The 21,407-nt window shown below is 39.6% G+C and overlaps 1 protein-coding gene and 1 long non-coding RNA gene across 4 annotated transcripts in view; both read left to right on the top strand.

The window, feature by feature from the left end:
• The window catches only part of galnt13 (polypeptide N-acetylgalactosaminyltransferase 13), a 30,205-nt gene extending 12,722 nt beyond the window's left edge, over positions 1–17,483 (top strand). The window contains exons 8-14 of one of the 3 annotated variants that reach the window (XM_017040133.2): positions 228–408; positions 2,019–2,158; positions 2,858–2,956; positions 3,572–3,706; positions 3,976–4,005; positions 6,688–6,918; positions 13,609–13,735. In XM_017040133.2, coding sequence (XP_016895622.1) covers positions 228–408; positions 2,019–2,158; positions 2,858–2,956; positions 3,572–3,706; positions 3,976–4,005; positions 6,688–6,873 — 771 coding nt within the window. In that variant the 3' untranslated portion in view covers positions 6,874–6,918; positions 13,609–13,735. Of the gene's footprint in view, positions 1–227; positions 409–2,018; positions 2,159–2,857; positions 2,957–3,571; positions 3,707–3,975; positions 4,006–6,687; positions 6,919–13,608 lie in introns of all 3 variants that reach the window. The other 2 variants (XM_025063885.1, XM_008328744.3) reach the window with 2 other exon arrangements.
• A 60-nt stretch (positions 17,484–17,543) lies between these two features.
• On the top strand, positions 17,544–19,305 carry LOC103392190 (uncharacterized). Its single transcript, XR_003052251.1, has 4 exons — positions 17,544–17,821; positions 18,545–18,560; positions 18,654–18,691; positions 19,181–19,305. It is a non-coding gene; the product is annotated as an uncharacterized LOC103392190 (long non-coding RNA).
• The last annotated feature ends 2,102 nt before the right edge of the window (positions 19,306–21,407 follow it).

The raw sequence follows: 21,407 nt of genomic DNA, 5'->3' as shown, positions 1-21,407 counted from the left end.
GAGACACTGTGAGATTTTTCTTTGCCCGATTTGACCCAGAATTCCCAGTTGGAGCTTGATGTTTGGATGTTTGTTCCCTGTTCTTATATGCTGTATATATTTTTTTTTGGACACTTTGTTCCCTGTTCTTATATACTGTATATATTTTAAAATGGACACTTTGTTCCCTGTTCTTATATATTGTATATATATATTTTTTTTAAAATATCTCTCTCTTTGTCTTATAGATTTGGCAGTGCGGTGGCTCCTTGGAAATTGTGACCTGCTCTCACGTGGGTCACGTCTTCAGGAAGGCCACTCCATACAGTTTCCCCGGAGGAACGGGCCAAGTCATCAACAAGAACAACAGACGTCTGGCTGAAGTCTGGATGGATGATTTTAAGGATTTCTTCTATATTATCTCTCCAGGTAAAGTCCAATAAAGGACAGAATTCCATGATGAAATTCCTTTTTCAATAAAACAATAGTTTTAAAAACTATATTATAGTATAGTATAAAAAGTATAATACATGTGCAGTATTCTCAGACAGGAATGGACAAATTACCCTGCAGAAAATATGTAGCAAACAACGAGGAGTTCAGCAGCAGTGGCTGTGTTATTGTTCACTGTTCAGAACAACAGGAACTGTCTGTTTTGCCACCTCTGTGTGAAAATGAGAAATGTTTGGAATCTTGTCAGAATCACATAATGCAGAAATGCTGCCATATGTCAGCTTTTAAGACAGGGGGCGCCACTCCAATGTTTTTTTGTTGTTGTTGTTTTTCGAGCTCCAGTTCAACCATGTTTACTGATCCTCTCATCAAGTGATGCCCTTCTGTTAGGTGACACATGTTATGCATCTGTGACATCTCAGCACCTGATTGGTTCAACCCAGCCAATTGTTGACAAAATATGTGGCAAAGTTTCACTTTTAAATCACAGATTATAGAATTGCAATGCATCTGAAAAAAAAAGAATCCCCTTAGTGCTAGTTTGAGAGTAGGTTAACAGCGACTTTCTTATTTAATGTTATTGCCCTTAAGGAAACTAATCCCTCCTCCTTATTCATTCAAATTGTTCTCGTACTCCGCTCTGTGTTTGGAAATTGTTTTCTGCACCTTATCAGGCAAACTGGAGTTGAACAGCTCCTATTTTTAGCTGCTGAGTTCTCGTCTCCATTAGAGTCTCGGAAACAGGAACATGACAACGTTTGACTGACAGATGAGTAGCCCCACCCCATCTGTCAGCATTGAGATGTGAATACAATTTCACCCCCACCCCCCACCAATATCTCCCAGCCCGTAAGAAACAGACCATAATGTGCAGATCTCAGCGCATGAATCAAGACCTTCCTCTGTGCTCTGGAGGGATTTTCTGCGGATGAGTATGCAGACAGGGCTGCAGCGGTGATGGATGAGTCTTTCTGTACGTTGTGGCCCCCGAACGACTGTCTGCCCCTCCAGGACATTAGAGGGAATGATCTCGGCCACGCTGCGGCCAAACCTCACTTATTGGCAGAGAGGAACACGGTGCGATGCTCAGGCAGAATTTAGGAGTGATCCTATTAAAAGCACATCTGCCTCCCTGTCCTTTCTCTTCACTGGTGATTTCCAGATCAAAGAGGCTATTCATCATCTGCAACATGTGAAGCTCGGACTTTACAGGGAGAGAAGAAAGGGAACTCAGGGTCAGAGGGGGAGATGCTCTTGTCTAATAGAGGAGAAGAAAGTATAGATTATTTTAACAATTGAAGTGATACAGTTTGTTTTTATATATTTGAGGAAAAAAGCTTCATATGTTTTGTGACTCAGTTTTCTTTCACTGGAATCACTGGTGTCCTTTAGTACGATGATGAAATGGGGCCACATTTAGAGGAAAAAAAGTAAAATTTCAACAGTTAAGTTGTAGTATTAAGTTTATGATGTTTGTCATCTTCTAAAAAAATTAAACTCCAAAATTGTAAATAGAAAGTGTAGAACCTACATTCATTGTTGTCTAATGGCTGGTATTTGGCAGTGACGAGATTTCTTCTCCACAGGAGTGATGCGGGTTGACTACGGCGACGTTTCTTCACGTAAGGCCTTCCGCGAGGCCTTGAAGTGCAAACCTTTCTCCTGGTATTTGGAGAACGTCTACCCTGATTCCCAGATTCCAAGGAGATACTACTCCCTCGGTGAAGTATGAACTGGCTTTTTTTAATATATATATATATACATATATATTTAAGGGGCATAAAAAATTTAACTGTAGATAGTGAGAGTTATTCACAAGAAAAGTGGCCTCAGTGTGACCGTCAGCCCTCAGTGTCATGTCCACAGCAGGAGGTGAAGAGAGAGCGATCTGATGAAGACCTCTTGATGAATGAGCCTGTAATCCTTCCATATTCAAACTGCTCAGGCTGAGAGGATATATATATATTCACTCTGTGAGCTGTGCCTGGTATGAGACACTGCAGGGGTATCTTCTAGCCGACCATCTCCTTCACTCCCTCACAGCCATCCTCATTGTCACAGAACACAGTCAGCCTTTCCCCAACAGCCGCAGCCATTAGGTTTCATATCACTTAATTACAAGTGCTGTTCTGTCTCCGCAGGAGAGGCAGAATAAGTTTCTTTAGATATGGAGCAGCTCTGTGAATGTGAGGACTCATTAGACAGAGGAGTCGTCTACACACTGTATCTGTGGTTGTGCCGAACAACTGTCATACAGTCAAGAGGCATGAAATCAGCCGACACACTAATCCACTGTTTGGATTAAATAAGTAGATTAATAACGTTATATATCTGTGACTGAAAATATAGCCACTTCAAAACTAACGGAGTTCCTTTGAAATATGAGTGGAACACATTGAAATTCTGTGTCCGTCTTGTTTCCCAGATCAGAAACGTGGAGACCAATCAGTGTGTGGACAACATGGGGAGAAAAGAGAACGAGAGAGTCGGCTTTTTTAACTGTCATGGTATGGGCGGAAACCAGGTGAGGAATCTACACACGTGTACTTTGAAATATTCAGATACGCAGTATTTTAAACAATGACGTTAGAATGATTTGAATGAAAATGTATTTGTTCTCCCAGTAATGGATGAAGGCATGGACTTAAATTTGACTTGATTTTGCATCTTTTTTAAATACTGTATTTTTACTTCAAAATACACGACATACTGTGTACAGGGCTGGGAAACCAATCTGAGTGAAATAATGAAGAAAATGTTTTTGTTTTAAAATCTGAATGTTATATAGTGCATAAGCTAAGAATGTAATATCAATATAATACAAAAAAATCCCCATCATCTATCACTTTTACCTTATATAACCAGACATTATAGTATAGAGTTGTGGGGAAATAGAAAAAAAAATGACAAAAGGAGAGAGAGAGTCCTTAAGAAGCTCTGATTTTTATTTTTAATAGGCCAACATTAGATCATTTTTGTCATTAATCAAACAAATCTAATAAAACCTATGCCAAAATCTAGAGCTGATCATATTAAGTAGGCTCATAAATCCTCTTTTTAACCTAAATGCTTGATAAATAAATCCTGATGACCGTCCTGCTGCTCTCCATCTTCTGACCGAGACGTTCCGCTGTCGTAGGTTTTCTCCTACACCGCAGATAAAGAAATTAGAACAGATGACCTCTGTCTGGACGTCTCCCGCCTCAACGGACCCGTGGTCATGCTCAAGTGTCACCACATGAAGGGGAACCAGATGTTTGAGTACGATGCTGAGGTGAGCTGACGTTCACTGGTGTAGCTGCTGTTTTATTGTAACTTTTCGAACATTTGCTGCATTGAAAACGACTTTGACGAATTGCTGATAAATTGTGTTTGTAAGAGGTCGTTGCTGTGTGTATTGAAAGCACACAAATGATTTGGGTTCTGCGGTGGGAAATTAAAATGCCTCCTTTTTTAGCCACCAGATGGTGCTGTGCACCATTTATTAAGTAGCGAAGAGCTCGAACTGCTTTCTCTTTTTTTTTGTTTTCTGCTTGTGCGTAGTATGTTGGCAAATGGGAATATGATTTTAAGGTAAGATGCTTAAGTTTATTGTATTGTATTGCTGTATGTTGCCCTATAATTTATACCGTCACCTCCTACTCTGTGGTAGCAAAGTAAAAACGAGTGAGCATGTCTGTGTTATTAGCTAGCTGTGTATAACCTTAAATAACTATGTTCTGTTACTTGAACTTAGCTAACAACATGCAGAAATGTTAGCATTAGCCAAAAGTACTAATTCCACCACAAACCTAGCCAAAAAAATAAAAAGGTAAATCAAAGTTGACAGCAGTATCAATCAAAGGAAAAATAATTAATCTAAACCGGGTATATTATATTAGAAAAACAAATAGACGTAAGGCTAAAAATAAAAGGAAGATTAGTAACATGTGAGCCAAAAAATAATATAAATATATATATATATATATATATTTTTTAAAACAAGTGCTAACAGCAGGCCCAAAAGTAAAGTGTGAAAGTTGGCCATAAATTCAACCGTTATGTTGCCAAAAATATGAATAAATAGAAATTGGCCAAGGATACAGAGTAAAGTTGTTGCTGGAAAACATATCTTTGTGCTGTTTGAGAGTTCTGATTATAGAATGATACACTTTTCCGACTAAGTAAATGAAAATGTAAATGAAAATAAATTGAGTGTGTATTAGTCATTCTGTGATAATAATTACACAAACAAAAGAATAAATATTAACATGGTTGCAGGCTGAGCTAAAGTTATCAGATGTACATAATCAAAAGCATTTGAAATCTGAAAAGTAAATTAAACAGTGAAACTAATTGATCACAAATAAGTACACACACGGTTGACATGCCATCACACAGTACATGTGTGAACAGCATAGAAGATAAGATTTCTTGTTGAACTTCTTGCACAGCTGCATTTGTTTCTTGCCCTTTTGAATTTGTCAATAATTCCATTTGTTTACAAGACATTTAAAATGTTGTCGACCGCAAACTTTAGGAATGTTACATAATCACAGCATCAGCTGTACTGTACTGTGTTGAAAATGAATGTAATTCAACACTTTTCACTGGGGATGTCAGTGAAGAGACTGCACTCAATTCTCTAACGTTCAACACTTTTCACTGGGGAAGTCAGTGAAGAGACTGCACTAAATTCTCTAACGTCTCTCAGATATAGAAACGTCCCGTCAGTGAACTGTGGATTTGACAAGTTCAGAGAGCCTGGAGTCCTTACCATCAAGCACTGAACAAACCCTGAGAGAACGCCTTTTAATAGACATTGTTCTCCTGGAGAATTACGTAAAAAGCTGAATAATTCATAAAGTGAGGTCTGGTCTCTGTTGTAAACAGCGCTGGGGTTTCACCGCTGTCAGTGGTTGAAGTTATTTTTAGCGCAGGTGTGACAGTCGGGGGCTGAATCCAGGGTGACTACAGTGCCATTAACATTTCATCTGCTCATCGCTTTCACTTTCACGGGTATATCTGACTTCTCCATATTCCCTCTGTATCCATTCACCGCAGACTGCCTGTCCTTTCCCTCACCTGTTCTGCTTCTGTTAAAACCAGAAATACGCTCAGTCACACACGATTACAGCAGTACATTCCCTCATCAGGCTGGATTTTTTTTTTTTCCCCTAAATTGAGTTCAGTTCAATTTGAGTAAAAGCAGTCGTCTTTTTCTACACGTGAGTTGTCGATTAAGCGCAGACCTACGTTGTTTTAATTCCCCTGCTGGTTCTAAACCAATTCCTTCACTGTTCCAACCCTGGGATTTGTAAATCTGATGATTCTCAGTCGATTCTCAGTCGGTTTCAGGTAAAACTCTAAATAAATGCAAGGCTAGGGTTTCTGTTACAATCAATTGCAGCCCGACATCGAGCCGTAAAGTCAATTTTTATCCCACAGTGTAAAACCCACAGCCTCCATCAATGAATCTGGAGCTCATCAGAAAACTGAACATGGAACTTCAAAATAAAACAAGTGAAATACTGCACTCAGATCTCAGTGCGTTTCCAAATATAAATTTACCAGCCTCACCTCCCTGAGTCCCCCACCCTGTGTTATGTAATACAATGTTATCATAGACTGTATATAAATAATGGCCTGAGCTGTCTACGTTCAGACTAGTTGCATAAGAAAGACCCAGAAGGTGCTGTGGTTTTAGGTCTTATTCAGTAGAACATGATGTCAGTTTTATGAGTGGAGATCACAAGGAAAAAATTACGAATAAAGCAGTGACTCAGACGAAGTTGATGACAAAATTGTGGAATGCAAACAGAAATGCAGTAAACAATGGTGACCTCATGAATCATTAAAGAAGCTTGAGGCTGAAACCACTACATACAATAGTTCCCCGGGAGATGATTACTGTCATAATACTAAGATAGCAGAGTGGTTTTGTTTCCGTTTCCATTCCAAAGACACTTACGTTTATATAAAGTTACTTCCAACAGCAGCCTTGGCTAAAGATGGCTACAGCCATTTCTTATATACAGTCTATGACCTGTGCACAATGTATCTTCTTAGTACCTGTTTTTAATTTTTGTTTTTACAAAAAAGTACATTTTAAAATCCATATATCCCAGATTTGACTATTGATTATCGTTCAAGTGAAGCTAAATTTCAACAAATACAACAGTGACAGAATTAACAAACCTTTGACTTAAACTGTTTCTAAGATCTGGACTTCTCAGGTTTACCATCACTATAATGTCTTCCTCTGACTCACCGCAGAGGCACACCTTCCTTCACATCATCACCCAATCATGTCTGACCATCAGCCGTCTGGAGGACGGCACCTACGGCCCCACGGTGGAGTACTGTAACAGTAGTCCCATACAGACGTGGACTCTCCACAACTTCACTCGTCTCTCGGTGGCTAAACGCCTCTACTTCAACCCCACTGATTATGTTCTCTGAGCTCTTCATCAGCTCTGTGGGGGCTGTAGATGCTGAGGTGAACAGGTCAGTACAATTAGGGCTCAGGTTGAAGCTGGACAGTCATTTTAGCTTTAGTATTTGGCTGTGTTGACGTTACAAAGTAGATTAGTTTGACCCGTTAGCTCCTTCATAGTCACCATTGTAGGTCATGAGCACATTTTTTTTTTCTGATGTGAGTGAGAATTAAAAAAAAATTTTTAATAAATATATTAATTACATATATTAAATAATTAAAAAAATTAAATGTATTATTTTTTCTTTTGCAAGTGGTTGATGCATTTGCAAAAGTAAAATCTAGACCCTGCTGTAAACGCAACTCAGAATGCTTCCACATCAACATTCTCTTCAATAATGTTTTGTTTGGTGACGGTTATTACGGCATTATCAGTGATTTTAGGCTGTTGACTCACCCATTTGGCCTTGTTTGTTTTGGTCAGTGTGATTGCCGGACTCACCTCCGTCTGCCTGCAGGAGTTGATTATGTACAGTTTCCATGTCAACCCTGGGCAAGTTTGCTCATGCTGTGAACAGTATCTGCCTATTATACCTGTTTCTATTACTTTCTGGTCCGCTCTGAGTGCTGAAAGCAAGCAAGTCGCTTGCTTCACATAGTAAAGTGCTTAATGGAAGCTGCGTCGACTAAAAGCCTGTATTGACAGGCGCAAGAATAGAAGACAATATCTCTCACTAAATTCCAGAACTACCTGTTCGGTAAATGAACATTTGAATGGTCAGCAATGCAGTTTAGGAGCAAATGTTTGCTGATTTTTTTTTTTGAATGATAACTTGACTGAATAAAGCAGAAATGTTTTACTTCTGTGAACATGAAGCAATTTAGTTCACATTTCTGGCATTGCTCTTCCTCAAAATTGGAACTTGTGGTCTAAATACTCCTTCGATGTACGCCATTAAACCCAGGAGAATATGTGTGATTGTTGGTGGGAGGTGCAGCTCAGAACAGACCGAAATGCTGTTGGTTTTAAATTGCAAAGTAATCACTTGGTGTTTGAAAACTGTTTTTTAAGAATTTAACAATTTCTTTTATGTCTGTATATCAGACAGAGTTGGACTTAAAATTTTGTCAAAATAAGTTTTCACTAATTTACAGAATTAAAAAAAACAATTACTGGATTTCATGGTAGCATTTGCACAACAGAACCCCCTGCAGGGGAGTTATGGGCTGTGCAACATTATGCTAACACAAAACAAAAACTGAACGACACGTTTCTCCTTTAATGTCAAGAGACATTAGATGAATGCAGGGGCAATTGTCACGATTTTTATCCCTCAGTCTTGGTCATAATATATATGCAGATATATTACAGGTAGCAAAGCTCCTTCCTGTCAGATGTCCACTTCATACACTGGGCATTATGTCAGTGGCACAGACACATCAAGTAGTGACAGATGTGCCGTCCAGGTAGTTCTGTGTATAAGATGCTATTTGCGAGACCTTTAGCCAGTCGTCATGCTAAATTAGATCTCGTTTGACATTTATTTTCCAACATAAATATTTTATTTAAATGGGGAAATTCAGTGGCAGCGGCAGCGGCTGGTGCACGCTGCCTGAGACGGAGGGGGAGATGTTTATTTTTAGCTGATTATCTACATGAAAGGCTGATTGAAATGGGCTTGCCATTGTTTACAAGTTCTTTTGAAGTGATCCTTCATTGTGAACCTACCTTTCATGGCCTTGGCCTGACAGGCCACTCTGCCATTGGACTGCAGCAGCTGTGTACACTCTGTGCCATGCACATATTGTAAAAGCCATCGAATCCCTGTTATCAATGCTCTTCAGCACTCAGGATGCTTATTTACATTTGTTTGTAACGAATGTGTTGTGGCTCAGCATTTCTGTCTCCTCCGTGGTCGTTAGTTCCCTTTCCTTTTCCACTCGTGCCTGCCTCTCCTTTCATTCTCTCCGCATTCACTGCAGAGTTTCCTGCAACTCAGGCACTGTTGTATCTCTCTCTAAATGCTAAAGAGCAATTTCTCTGTGGCACGCCACAGTTTTTGTGGCCAAGCGAGGTAAATTGTGTAAGGAGCTCCCAGCGCTGCTGGTGTGTGTCGGTGCTGCGGCAGTAAAATGACCTGCTGTTAAATGGCCTATTTTGCTGCTCACGCGACAAAAAAAAAAAGGGTCCTTGTGGCACGGCACACTCAAAAGGGACGCAGATACGCAGGATAAGAACGAGCACGAGATTTTGAAGACTACTGTTGTCTGAGTCTGGCCTAAAATCTCACAAGAATCAGTCCAGTCCAGTGTGAGATTTTCTCCAGATTCAACACAAAAACACATTGTCAACAAAAAGCTCCCGTGCCTTGCAGTAAGTCCAGTGTTGCCTGGTGACAAAGAGACTAACGTTTCTCAGCCAGAGCTGATGGTTATAAAACCAACCTCTGACGGTCACAGCTGTGCACACAGTCAGAAAATGTACACTGGAGACAGTGGTCGGAGTTTCCTCTGCTCCTCGGGGAGCATGAAATAAGTAGAAAATGCAATTTCTTAAGAAATTGCAGGGGGATTGTCAGTTTCTGCCTGAGCTGAAGCTGAACTAAATGGCTCTCTTGGATGTGTAGGAGAGAAAGAAAACACACAGTTGAAGTTGTATGAGATCCTGGCAATGTCAAACTAGTATGAGGTTTGGAACATCGTCATGAGGAGTGACGATAAAAATGTAAACAGAAATAAACAAATCTGGATTAACTGTATAAAAGTTAGACCTCCTCTAAGCCTTTAACCAAGAGAAACGTTAAGTGAATATGACGGGAAGTAACATCGGAATATTTTCACTATTTATGCAACTCCAAACTTACTTCAGTGTCACAGATTCAAAAGAGATTTCCACGTCTGTCAGATTATGAAACGACTTTGCTGAAATCATCCCTCCACTATTTTTAATCACACTGACACAAATACTTTCCACAGCCGGGAAGTGCATGAATAATTCAGCTTCAGCACAGTTACGCATTCACAAATATTTTTTTATTGGTGTAGACTTACACGGCCTCATTAATAGAAACAGAAAACATGCTCGTGAAAGTCAGTCGTTGTAAACATACACAGAAGTATGCAATTAAAATGAAAAGATGCAGTAAAACATTCCCAACAAATTACCTGCTTTATAAACATAGGAATTTACAGGGACCTGATCGAAATGCCTCGGTTAATTTTGGAAATAGGACACGGTGAGGCTCAGAGTTTAACAACCTGAATGAGATGGAATAAGAGGCTGCCACTTCCACATAATCACCCCCTCCACCACCCCCACCCTCCAAAAAAAATGCAAATGAGCTTTGTGACCATTCGTCAGTACGGCAAATGTGTGTGTAAAAACCTTTTGCTTCACTGAAGTCGTTTTAAGTCAAAAAAACCTTTTGCCTTCACTGAAGTCATTGTCATTTTACAAAATCTCTCACTGTTTATTTTTGTGATACGATGGCCTGGCTGACCTTTGACCCCAGAGGTGCCCCCTTCTGTTGCAAACGTTGAGTTACAAGAGACATTCTTGAAGTAAACAAGTTTATATTTGTGGGTTCTTTTGGACAAAGCTCTGTTGTAACTCTGTTGTTGGTATTTTTAGGACAGTGCTGTCGGTGTCTGACTGACTCCCTGTGGGCTACCAGATGCCTGAGGGCGCGGTGTCAGTGACCACCAGTCAGGCTTGTTGTCAACTCATTAGTCAGTTGTAGCTGTAAGGAGTTTTCTGTCCTTTCAATTCACTGTTGTTCCTAACAGTAGGAACTGTATGTAGGGACGACCTCTTGGTACCTGTTGGTGACGGAACATGATGTTAATGAATATTATTTTGATAAATTGAAATCAGTTTAGGTTTTATGCCCTCCCTTTGAGCAGGTGTTTCCAAACTTGGGGGTGTGGACCTACTGGGTGCACATGGACGAAAACTGTTCATCTCAATGAAGTGCTCGTTGGATTTTGGTGAATTTAATTGCAATTGATTATACTTGATTTCTCATAACGTACAGTACCATCATGATCTAGGCAGATACGAGTTAGTTTAAGATTGGAGTATATATTTATATTGGTAAATGTTATGGTAAGGGGACTGGAGAATGCAAATTGTTTACTGTATATGAAGTACCGTACAGTACCATCATGATCTGTGTGTATATGTGTGTGTATCTGTGTGTGTGTGTGTATGCCCTAGCTCACACTCCTCTGTTACCAGGCAGGACCAGACCAACTCTTTATATTTTATGGCTGGAGTTCAAACATGGCCTGTGTGCTCATTAGTGCGATATCTTCTGTCAACATCCAAGGCATAATCTTTTTAAGTTTTTTAATTAAGTCCCAGCCTTATAACTAAATCATCAAAATTTAAGTTTTTTAATTAAGTCCCAGCCTCATAACTAAATCATCAAAATGACATATTTAATGTCACTTTTTTTTCCTTCTGCCATATTTTCTTATACTGTGGTGACAAAGGTTTTGTTTATCCAGGTTATTAAGGCTGTGCTAACCTTGAAAAACATTACCTTCAAGTTAGTCCTGAAACAACCGTTTTCAGCAGTGATCAAATGTTGGCTCGCAGGTCAAATCCGGCCCATTGAAGCATCCAATTCGGCCTGCGACTGGATTCCAAAATAGACATCAAATAATAATTGTATGGTAAGGTAAAGCCTAGGATAAGGTTTTTCAATTGCTCATCTTTTATCCCCTTAAAAACGAAGCTCCAGATTTCAGAACACATTATGATATTTAATGTTACACCACCATCAGTTCTTCATACCAGGTGACTCTTTTCCCGGTCCGTATATTTTAAAGGATTTCCTTTCGTCTCCTGTTTGTTCTTTGTTTGAAGTTGTAGAACAGAACAGCACAGGCAGCACTGGAGAGGGACAAGAGATTCTGTTTGTTGGAGGGGAGGAAGAGATAAATGTGTTGCGAGGACGTGATTGTCACTGCAGAATAAACTCAATAACCGGAATCAACTCGCACGTCTTAGCTCATATTTATTCCTTTTTGTTTATATTTACGAAGCCAGGGGAGAATAAGCCGACGTGTCCGTCAACTGGAAGTGAATCACTTTCACAATTTTGATAAGCAAGAGCGAATCGTTACTGTGACAAACTCCAAACTAATCCCTTTATACAGATTCATGATATCAGTGTTCAGAATCTGTGGGCCAGAGACAGGATTGGGGGCCGTGAGCCTCCCGGTGGTTAAATGGAGTCTGACCCGTAGAGAGAGAAGAGGCAGAACGCATTAACATAATACTGGCTATAGGTACTTTGTTTATCTGCTCTCATTTGCTTATTATGATGTTGCACTGCTGGATTAATCTTGTCTCTTTTTTTTTTTTTTTTTCAAATCTCAAATTTTCCTTGATCAGGTGTGAATAGAAAATCTTCAGTCCAGTCCCTGAACTCAGAAACAAAGATAAAATCCAGAGTGTTTTAGTATAAGTTTGGAAAATGTTAGGATTGTTAGGATTTTTAAAATACTGCCTTTTTATTCTCGTTCATCTGTCTGTAAAACAGGGGTCCAACTACTTGATTCAATTTTAAGCCTGGATTTTGGTCAAATTGAAGTTTCAGTTTTGATTGGCTCTTTATATCTGTACTGTTGACCGTCTGATTCACTGTTAGAGACAGTGTTTGAGCAAGATTTCTGTCAACTTTTCGACCCAATCTTCTCTTTTCACCCTTTTTTTTTTCTTTTTAACTGAAATGTGTATACAAGCAACAATAACAGCTTTTACTAGTTATTATTATTATTGCATCTTTGTCGAGTGTTGAGCTTATCCAGGTTTCACCTGTTGCAAAACATTTCTTTCTTTTATTTTGTGCAAAAACTAAAGTGATATTTGTCTCTGGACTTTTTTGACACACCATCGAGTTCAGGGTCTTAGCTGGCACTTGTGAAAAGCTGAAGCTTGACTTGAGATGAAATCGCTGATGTTGACAAACAGAAGGAGCACGAACACAGTTATCAAGTCATTTCCAAGTGTCAACAACTAAAAAAAAAAGTAATACAAAGAAACGTTTGAGGAGATCCAGACGTTGGATAACGGTAGAAAACAAATGATTTTTAACACTCTAGACAGAAAAATAGTCACAGGCTGGATGCTCTGCACTGAGACACTCTAAAAACTCTACACCGAAGTAAAGTGTGCGAGGCAGCAAGCCAAGAAAAACTCTCTGGAAGGGATGTCACAAAGTCAGACTAAAGGACTATTAGGAAAACCTGCATAAGAGCTGGAGGAACGAGTCCCACAGCTGCATGGATCAGGAGAGGGATCTTTTTTTTACCCTAGAATCAAACTTTGGGGATTAGTCAGTGCACACAAAAAAACTAGTAATCCTGTGACAGTTATTGATCCATGGAAATGGTCCATTTCAGTTCAAAAGACACTTTGATCACAGGAAAGAAGATGAGAGTGTTGAATTGTCATCTTCATGTTTTTATTTTCTGATAAATTGCGTAATGTTACCAAAAATCTCCATTTAAAGACTTTTTTTTAAATAAAAAAATATTTGTTTCCTTTTGGTTTGAAATAGCCTTCTGTTAATGAGAAGAAGGTGGAGCTGGGGGGGGGGGCATTGATATAACACTGTCTTGAGTTCATTTCATGGTCAATGAAACATATCCTAGAAAGGTATCGATTTTGGTATGAGGTGAGTATACAAATAAAAATACTCATACCTATAAATAACAGTCTTTTCTTCTTTTTTTTAAAAATCTCTTTCCAGAAACTCACTCTGCTTCACGTGAACAGCAACCAGTGTTTGGACATGCCATCTGAGGAGGACAAGATGGTCCCCACGCTCAGAGACTGCAACGGCAGCCGCTCCCAGCAGTGGCTTTTACGAAACATGACTCTTAACGTCTGATGACCTCACCTCCACATCTGCTGCATCATTTGAACCCTGTCTTTTTCACCGCTCCTGGTTCTCCTCACCCTCAGCAGGTGGCTCTTAACCAACACACACACACACACACACACACACACACACACATGCATCGTATTCCTTCTCCCGTTGCAGCCTGGCTAATCAATATGAACCATCCAGGCAGAACAGCTTATCGTCCATTATGGAGGCGTCTCTTCTTTGCAGCCAACCACCAGCCTTGGAGAGCAGCTGCACCTGACGTTCAGGCGACAGGACGACGCTGCACTTTACCCTGATCCAAACCAGGCGGAGGGAAGGATGTGTGTGAGGTTTGTGCGTGGAGAACATCGATGTCATTTCCTTTGGCTTGTTAGCAGTTAGCTGTGGCTCCACTCATCTGCTCAGACCTGCTTCTCAGCAGCTGGACTAATGATGAAACAGAGGAGCATCTGTAACATAAATGTTGTACAGGCTTCACCCTGAGCTGGAATCACTGCTGTGGGTACAATCATGAAGAGAGAGAGAGCGACAAGGCTGCAAAGCTGCTGCCTTCTCCTTCCATGTCGGTGTGTGGGCTCCACACAAACGTGATGCTAATGAAACCAGAGTGTAGAGGAGCTACAGTATAAACCACATTACCTGCAGTTGGAGTTTTTTTTTTTTTATTATTATTTTTCAAGGTCACATTTTGTGCTGTCAGTGGAGAAAAATAACAAGAAATTTGGTGCAGTAAGCAACGATGTGTTCTACTGCTGTGAACGCTCTGCTGCTTCTGGTACAGACTCCGCTTTACGCCTTAAAACCTCATCACGTGTTATGCAAAATTAAACGATTCCCTGCATCACACCTACAACTATTGTCCTAAATAACTGATGATTCTAGTGTTTGTACAGGTGAATCTGAGGGGACACTGTTCCAAGCCTTTCTACATATAGATGAACTAACACAAACTTTAAAAGTTCAGGTGTCCATTTGTTCAGCCCGGTGATGACAATCTGTGACAGCTTTTTGCTTTCAGATTTTACAGAAGGGGACTGAGTGTTTGGCTCTGGTACGTTTTGCTGCTTGCATATCCTAACAACCCATCTGCGCCGCAGCTAAGGTTTGGACAAAGGCTTCAGAACAGGTACAGAAAGAAAACTGTACAAACACTAGTTTTATACTGTATTTTCCCATTAACTGTTCAACATGGTGGTAATGTTGACTTGTATTTGTAATCATATTGTAAGGACATTAAAATCTGCTTTTTAATTGCAGGTTTTTTTCAGTCCTGTTGTCAACTGTTAAAACAGTTACAGCTTCTTCTCTAAATTTCCTTATTTAAAAACTACATTTTTCACTGAACCAAGGGAATAAAATTACAGATTAGTCATATATATTCTAATTTGGGGAATGAATCCAATTGAAATTGCCATGCTGGGCCTTGCCTGCATTTGATTCGTGCTTCTTTGGCTGGTCCAACCCCCCACCCCACCCCCCATTTTGAGAACCAGGGCCTCAAAGGATTTTATTTATTTTTTGTTACATCTGAGCCTTGATTAAAAACACTAGAGGAAACTGAGTCTGTGCTGGACCAAATATTCCATCTTTTCTACAGCAGATCTCTGTAACCGCCAAGAAACCACACTTCCTGTAGACGATGAGCCATTGATTAACCTTCTAATTTTTTTCATAAACAAATGTACACGTTATAACAGTGCAGACTGCACTTTAAGCCGCTGGGCGGGCTTGACTGTTTGTGCTTCAAGGACACACGACGCGCTTCGGTGTTACTGATGGAGAATGTCCTAATTTTTATAAACTACTATCATTAAGCGCAGCATTATCTAGACACTTAGGAAATTTCCGACCGTTGGCTTCTGACATCATTAAATATTTTGTTGAATGTAGATGTTTACAGAATTTGTCAGGTTCTCGGCAGCGTGGCTCAACTCTCCAATCACAAATGTGCAGACTCCGGTTTTTAATGATGCCACCGGAGCAGAATGTTATCTTAATTGCTTTGCAGTGGAGGGAAATGAAAATACATCTTCGTACGTCTTCATAACGTAAGGTATGATTAAATTTTGTACATTTCTTGCATTATTGTTTTAAAACCCTAATGTCCCCAGGACCACATTAATTCAGCGTTGACCAAATACATGCAGTAGTCACAAACTGCAGTATGTTACGTTAAAGAGAAAGTAGAGAAATGTGTAATGAGATTTTTAAGATAACATGGGAGATTAAAAAAAAAAAGGTGCAGCTAAAGTCTTTTTTTCTCCCATGTTTACTACCTGTATTTTTCATCATGTTCTGTAGAAGTGATAAAACACAGTAGATACTGTTTGTTGCTTTATTCAAACAGGGCAGTGGAAGAAATGAAACTGTGGCTGCAGCAAAGAATGTCAGACATAATGAACACCCAGCTCTGAGTATGTAATTGATTTAGAAAGAGCTTTCTTTCACTGATATCGCCCGTGCACTCAAGTACCATCGACTGCACAGTGTTATCATAACAGCATATTAACTAAAAACACTTTTATCATCTTCAAGCAGATTCAGAGCTCTGGTTTCGAGGCATCGACTCGCTGCTTTTTTTATTTTTTTATTTAAACATCTGTACAAATTACAGTATGATGTCTCCGAAGAATTGCTCGTGCCTTTAGAAGGTTGTTTGTCATTTTGGTTTATTAGTGTTTAGACGATTAAATCCCTCTGGTGTTGGTAAAGTAGAAGAATGTTTAGACGGTTTTAATTTGATATTACATTCGAAACTTGATCAAAAATCTTGCTGTTTGGCTGTTAAATGTGTTTATGTGGATTTTTCCCCCTCATCAGCCTAACAAATATTAGTAGTACCTACATTGCAAAAGCGCCTGTGTATAAAATATGAGAGTAAATATCTGATTTAAAACCTGGAGCTGTGAAAGTAGCAACAACGTGCTACAAAAGTTAAGTCCACATAAGGTCAGGTCTTTGATAGTACTAGATACTGTGATACTAAAAGACGTTAAAATACAACTTGTATAAAGAAGTACCCCACATTTTGATAAGGTTTCTTTCAAAAATGTACACTTTTGCGGCGTCACTTTTGCAACCTGCTAGCATCGCTCATACCTTACATACGGTACAGTACAGTACAGTACATGTCATCGACCAGGCTACAAATAGTGATAGATGATGATGTCGTTATGTTTGTTCTTGTTCTTGTACATACAGAACCAGTTATTTTTTTAAAACGCTGTAAAACTTGAACACTCCACAGAGAGAAAAAAGATATCTAGTGTTGGAGAAAAAAAATATTTATGCAGATTTAGAATGATAAAAAAAATAGCGCTTGCTTTGTTTTGTTTTTTTGTTTTTTTATTGCGTGGTATTTTGGAATCACCATTGGTCCCACGAAGCCAATTCTCAGACTACCTACAGGACCTAAGGCGAGCGTACACAGGGGAACATTTAATGGTGAAATACTATCAATGCTGCTTGAATACTGAGTCGTTGCCAAGTGCCTGCTTGGCATTCAGAGTCAAATTCAATCACCTCTTTTCGCACACATTTATTGTTTTTCATTATCTTAAAGTGCATGGTGTTTGAAGAAATTGTTATGTTTCAATGTACTGTCCGTAAAGTGATAGTGTTATCTGTTTGTACACTTTGCCTTTTTTGTAGAAAATAAATAAAAAAAATTAGATTAAGCAACACAGCATTTGCATTAATTCCATGGTAAAAGGCCTCGCGTCGACGCATCAATTGTTTTTAAGCCTTTTTTTTAAGCCTTTTTAAACCTGTGAACGTCTCATTACAGGACTTCATTCAGTTTGCGTTGGCCGTCATGGATTCCATGGATTTTCTTTTCTCTTCTTTTGTCCAGCATCTGTGAAGACATCTGCCGCTGTCACCTGACGGAGTTATTTCAGACATGGCTCATTATTCTGGGTTTCACTGGAGTGAGGCCGGCTTGAGCTGGAGGTGACCCTGGCTTTGTTTAAGAGGAGAAATGTAATTACTGTTGCTGTAACAACAACGCACAGTGTCCAATCAGGCGGTTGGGCTTGGTGGAGATCGAATGTCACAAGGTCACCTAGCCTTCGTGAGTCATTCGGCCGACGTCACTGATCAACTCAAAGTGATTAGTGGGTTGACATAAATGAATAAGATATGTTTATTTATAGGTGGGTTGACATAAATGAATAAGATATGACCTATGATATTTATAGAAAACTTTAGAGCCACTTGTCAAGTTTTGCGTGGCTGTGTTAAGATGGATGATATGAAGTCAAATAATTTGCTAAAAAAATTGGGTTTTTGTTACGTTATGTTTCCCATATTTTCCCTAGGTTTGACATTTTGTATCTGACTCAGTTATAATAATTTTAATGTGTTTTTGGAAAACTGTCCAAACTTGGCTTTCAGGTAAGTCTGCACTTCAGTGTTATACTGTATGACTGAAGGATGTTTGCTTTGTATGTGGCTGTGTGATTAACACTGAAGGATGTTTGCTTTGTATGTGGCCGTGTGATTAACACAACAGACTGTCTGCCTGTCAGGCTACAACCTAGCTGTGACTCCAGGTCTGCTGTGATTGGCCCTTACTTCACCAACCAGCTTCAGTTTAGGTCAGGTCTTTGAAAACAAATGACAAATAAACTCCATGGTGCAATAATCAGCTATGAGCAACACTTCTAAATATACTGAGAGAATATGACTAATGTTGTGTAGTTGTGTGTTCTGTTGGTCTGTTAGCCTCTATGATCTCAGTGAAGTGTACATTTAACCCAGGACAGAACCGTTCTCTCTGTGTTTTGTCTTTCAGCTTCTCCGCTTTCCGGGTTTGTGCCGTTTCACTGTCACACCGCCCTGATTTACATGAAATGAATGCAGACTTTGCTAATGTGATCAGTAACACCTGGTTGTTCTCACAGAGACGTGTCGCAGTAACGGCTGTGAAAAGGAATAATTAGTAAGAGCTTCATGTTTCATTAGTTTTACACGTGCAAACAAACGTGCGATCAGGAGTCACCCTCAGTGTGGGGAGGCTGCTTAGCTCGTTTTCAGGCTAGCCATTTACAATTCAATTCTTTTCTGCCATGCCCCCCCTTGTGGACAGAAGTTTTTTCACCCACTCTCACCTTCTCGAATTGAAATACTATTGAGCGCCTGGTATGAGTTCCTGGCAACTGCATACTGTCCCCCTGATTATTAAAATAGATTAATAAAATGAGCTGCAATGCTGCCATCTAGTGGCGTTCACTTTCACATACAGTCGTTTTTTCCCAAAACTAGTCTACATATTTTGGCGAAACCCAGGCATTGCTTTATTGAGTTTTCATTATTGGAGAAAAAACTTATAATGATTCTTACAGATATAACATAATTACGGTAATATCGATTGGCCGATATTGTTGGACATCCCTAAAAAAAATAATTTTATTATGCTTGTTTCTTGCAGCGCTGCATAAACACTGGCCTGACGGAAAAGGAGGAAAAGCTGGAGACGAGGGGCGGCTGAACCGGTGGAAATAACTCAAATCTTCACTAAGGCAAAAAAAAACCCCACAACATAACAAACTCATTGGACCTTTTAATTGGTCAGGCTAATGAACACTTGGCACATATAAATATATATATATCAAAAAAAAAAAAACCCACAACATAACAAACTCATTGGAACTTTTAACTGGTCAGGCTAATTAACACTTGGCAGATATAAATATATATATTATATATAAAAAATAATAAGAGAAGCCCCATTTTTCTTCACTAAGAGAGGGGAGAAAACATTGACTTTTTAATAATTCAGACTGCTGCATTTTAATGAATGTCTGTAAACCTCTCTATGGTAAACACTGCAGTGGTATTAATGGGTGTCTCTCTCAGCAGAGCTGACAGCACATCAGTGCCTCACTACACACTCAGCGGGGGCCCCTATGGGGACGTGCTGCTGTTTCCAACAGCCTCACACCTGTAGGAGGCCAAACCCAGGCTGGTTAACTGGGCCTGTGAGGATAAGATAGTGGTTCTGTGGTCAGGCCGGGGGGAGTCCATTAAGGGCTGAGATGCTGTAAAATAATAGCCCTAATGGAGGCTTTATCTGTAGCTATCTGTGGCTAGCCGTAGTTCTCTACGGCTCTCTGAGGTAGAACCAGCTCAGCGCTCCTCGCCGTGGTGAAGTGTGGAGCTCTCACCTACAGGAGGCATGGCCTCATTAAATATCAGGAAAATAAAACTCTGCCTGCTGGGAACTTATTACACCATACGTCTTCGAGTTTATACAGTTAACCCTTTCTAATACTGTAATAGCACTGCAACCAACAAAGTAGTCAGAGTAGCTTTGGAATGCTGCAAGGCAACGATTCAACGTTCTAACAATCTGACGATTCCTTTGCTAAAGTTTCTCTTGTGCACCACCCTCACATGCACATATGCCACACCTCAACAGAACAATAGTGAGAATGAGTTTTTATGAACATTCTTTAAACCTAACCCTAAAGTCGTGAGTGATTGTGTTGCCCGTCGTCTGTGTAGCTACCCACTCTGGATCATTTTAATCACGGCACTTACTCTGAGTTTCAGTTAAGTAAATGTTAACTGCACTAAAACTGTGCAGCTACATGTTAATCAGCTGCTGTTTGGTCCTTTATAAACTAATGGAGACTTTGATTGATTGTTAATTGTAATTGGTTGACAGGTTGAGGCAATCAAATTTTCTACAGACTCAACATCATTTACCTCAACATTATTAATCTCCTCCTCAAGCAATAATTCATAGAGATTTTCGTTATTACAGTATTATTTGAACTTTGTGAGAGCTGTCTGGTTGTATCTCACGAGTCACTGACTTGCACGGTGATGTTTTGAAGTAAATAATATACATTGCTGTTTTTTTTTTTGTTTGTTTTTTAGTTTAGTTCAACAGTAACATGAATCACCAGAGGGAGACACGTCTTAAGTAGCTTCGTCCTGCGGCTCCAACAGTAAAGATAAGTCCACTTCCAAATGGCTGTTAGATAAAACTGAAAGAGCGTGGGACGGGGGGGTTGGAGGGGGAGAAGAATAATGGGGGTGAGAAAAGCTATTTTTGCTCCCTTGATATTGCTCAGATGATGAAGAACGGGGTTTTGTTTGACCAGAGCACAACTGCTTTCTGCTTTTTCAAGATAGCGACGTGTCTAAACACGGCAGTCCTGACAGAAAGACAAGACAAACGTGCAGCTTTTAAAAGGGCGCGTGTGCGTCTGCTGACGTGAAAATGACAAAGTTAATGAAAGATAAGAAACTCGAAGGACCGGGGGGAAACTTCTGGAAACGTCTGTGGTGTATGACACTTCAACACATTAACAGGACAGTGTTTGTATTTGTAGAAGTGACATCAGGATTATTTCCTGAAGTTGTACTTTAAATTCTTCGTCTTGTCAAAGCTAATATTAGGGATTTTTGTAATATCTGTAAGAATTGTTATTTTTTTAAGACGTTTACTGTAGTTTTGGGGAAAAGTTGCACGATATTAGCATAATTTTGTAATATACGTAAGAATTGTTATTTTTTTTAGACGTTTACCGTAGAATCGGAAATTAAGTGTTTCGACAATATTGGATATCGGCAAAAAGGTCTTATTGGACATCATTCGCTAATTCTGGAAATTAAGTGTTTCGGATCATATTGGTCATCACTCGCTA

This window comes from Cynoglossus semilaevis, chromosome 16 (assembly GCF_000523025.1).
Source record: "Cynoglossus semilaevis isolate Cse_v1.0 chromosome 16, Cse_v1.0, whole genome shotgun sequence".
NCBI lineage: Eukaryota > Metazoa > Chordata > Actinopteri > Pleuronectiformes > Cynoglossidae > Cynoglossus > Cynoglossus semilaevis.
This window is presented reverse-complemented; position numbering and strand designations above follow the sequence as displayed.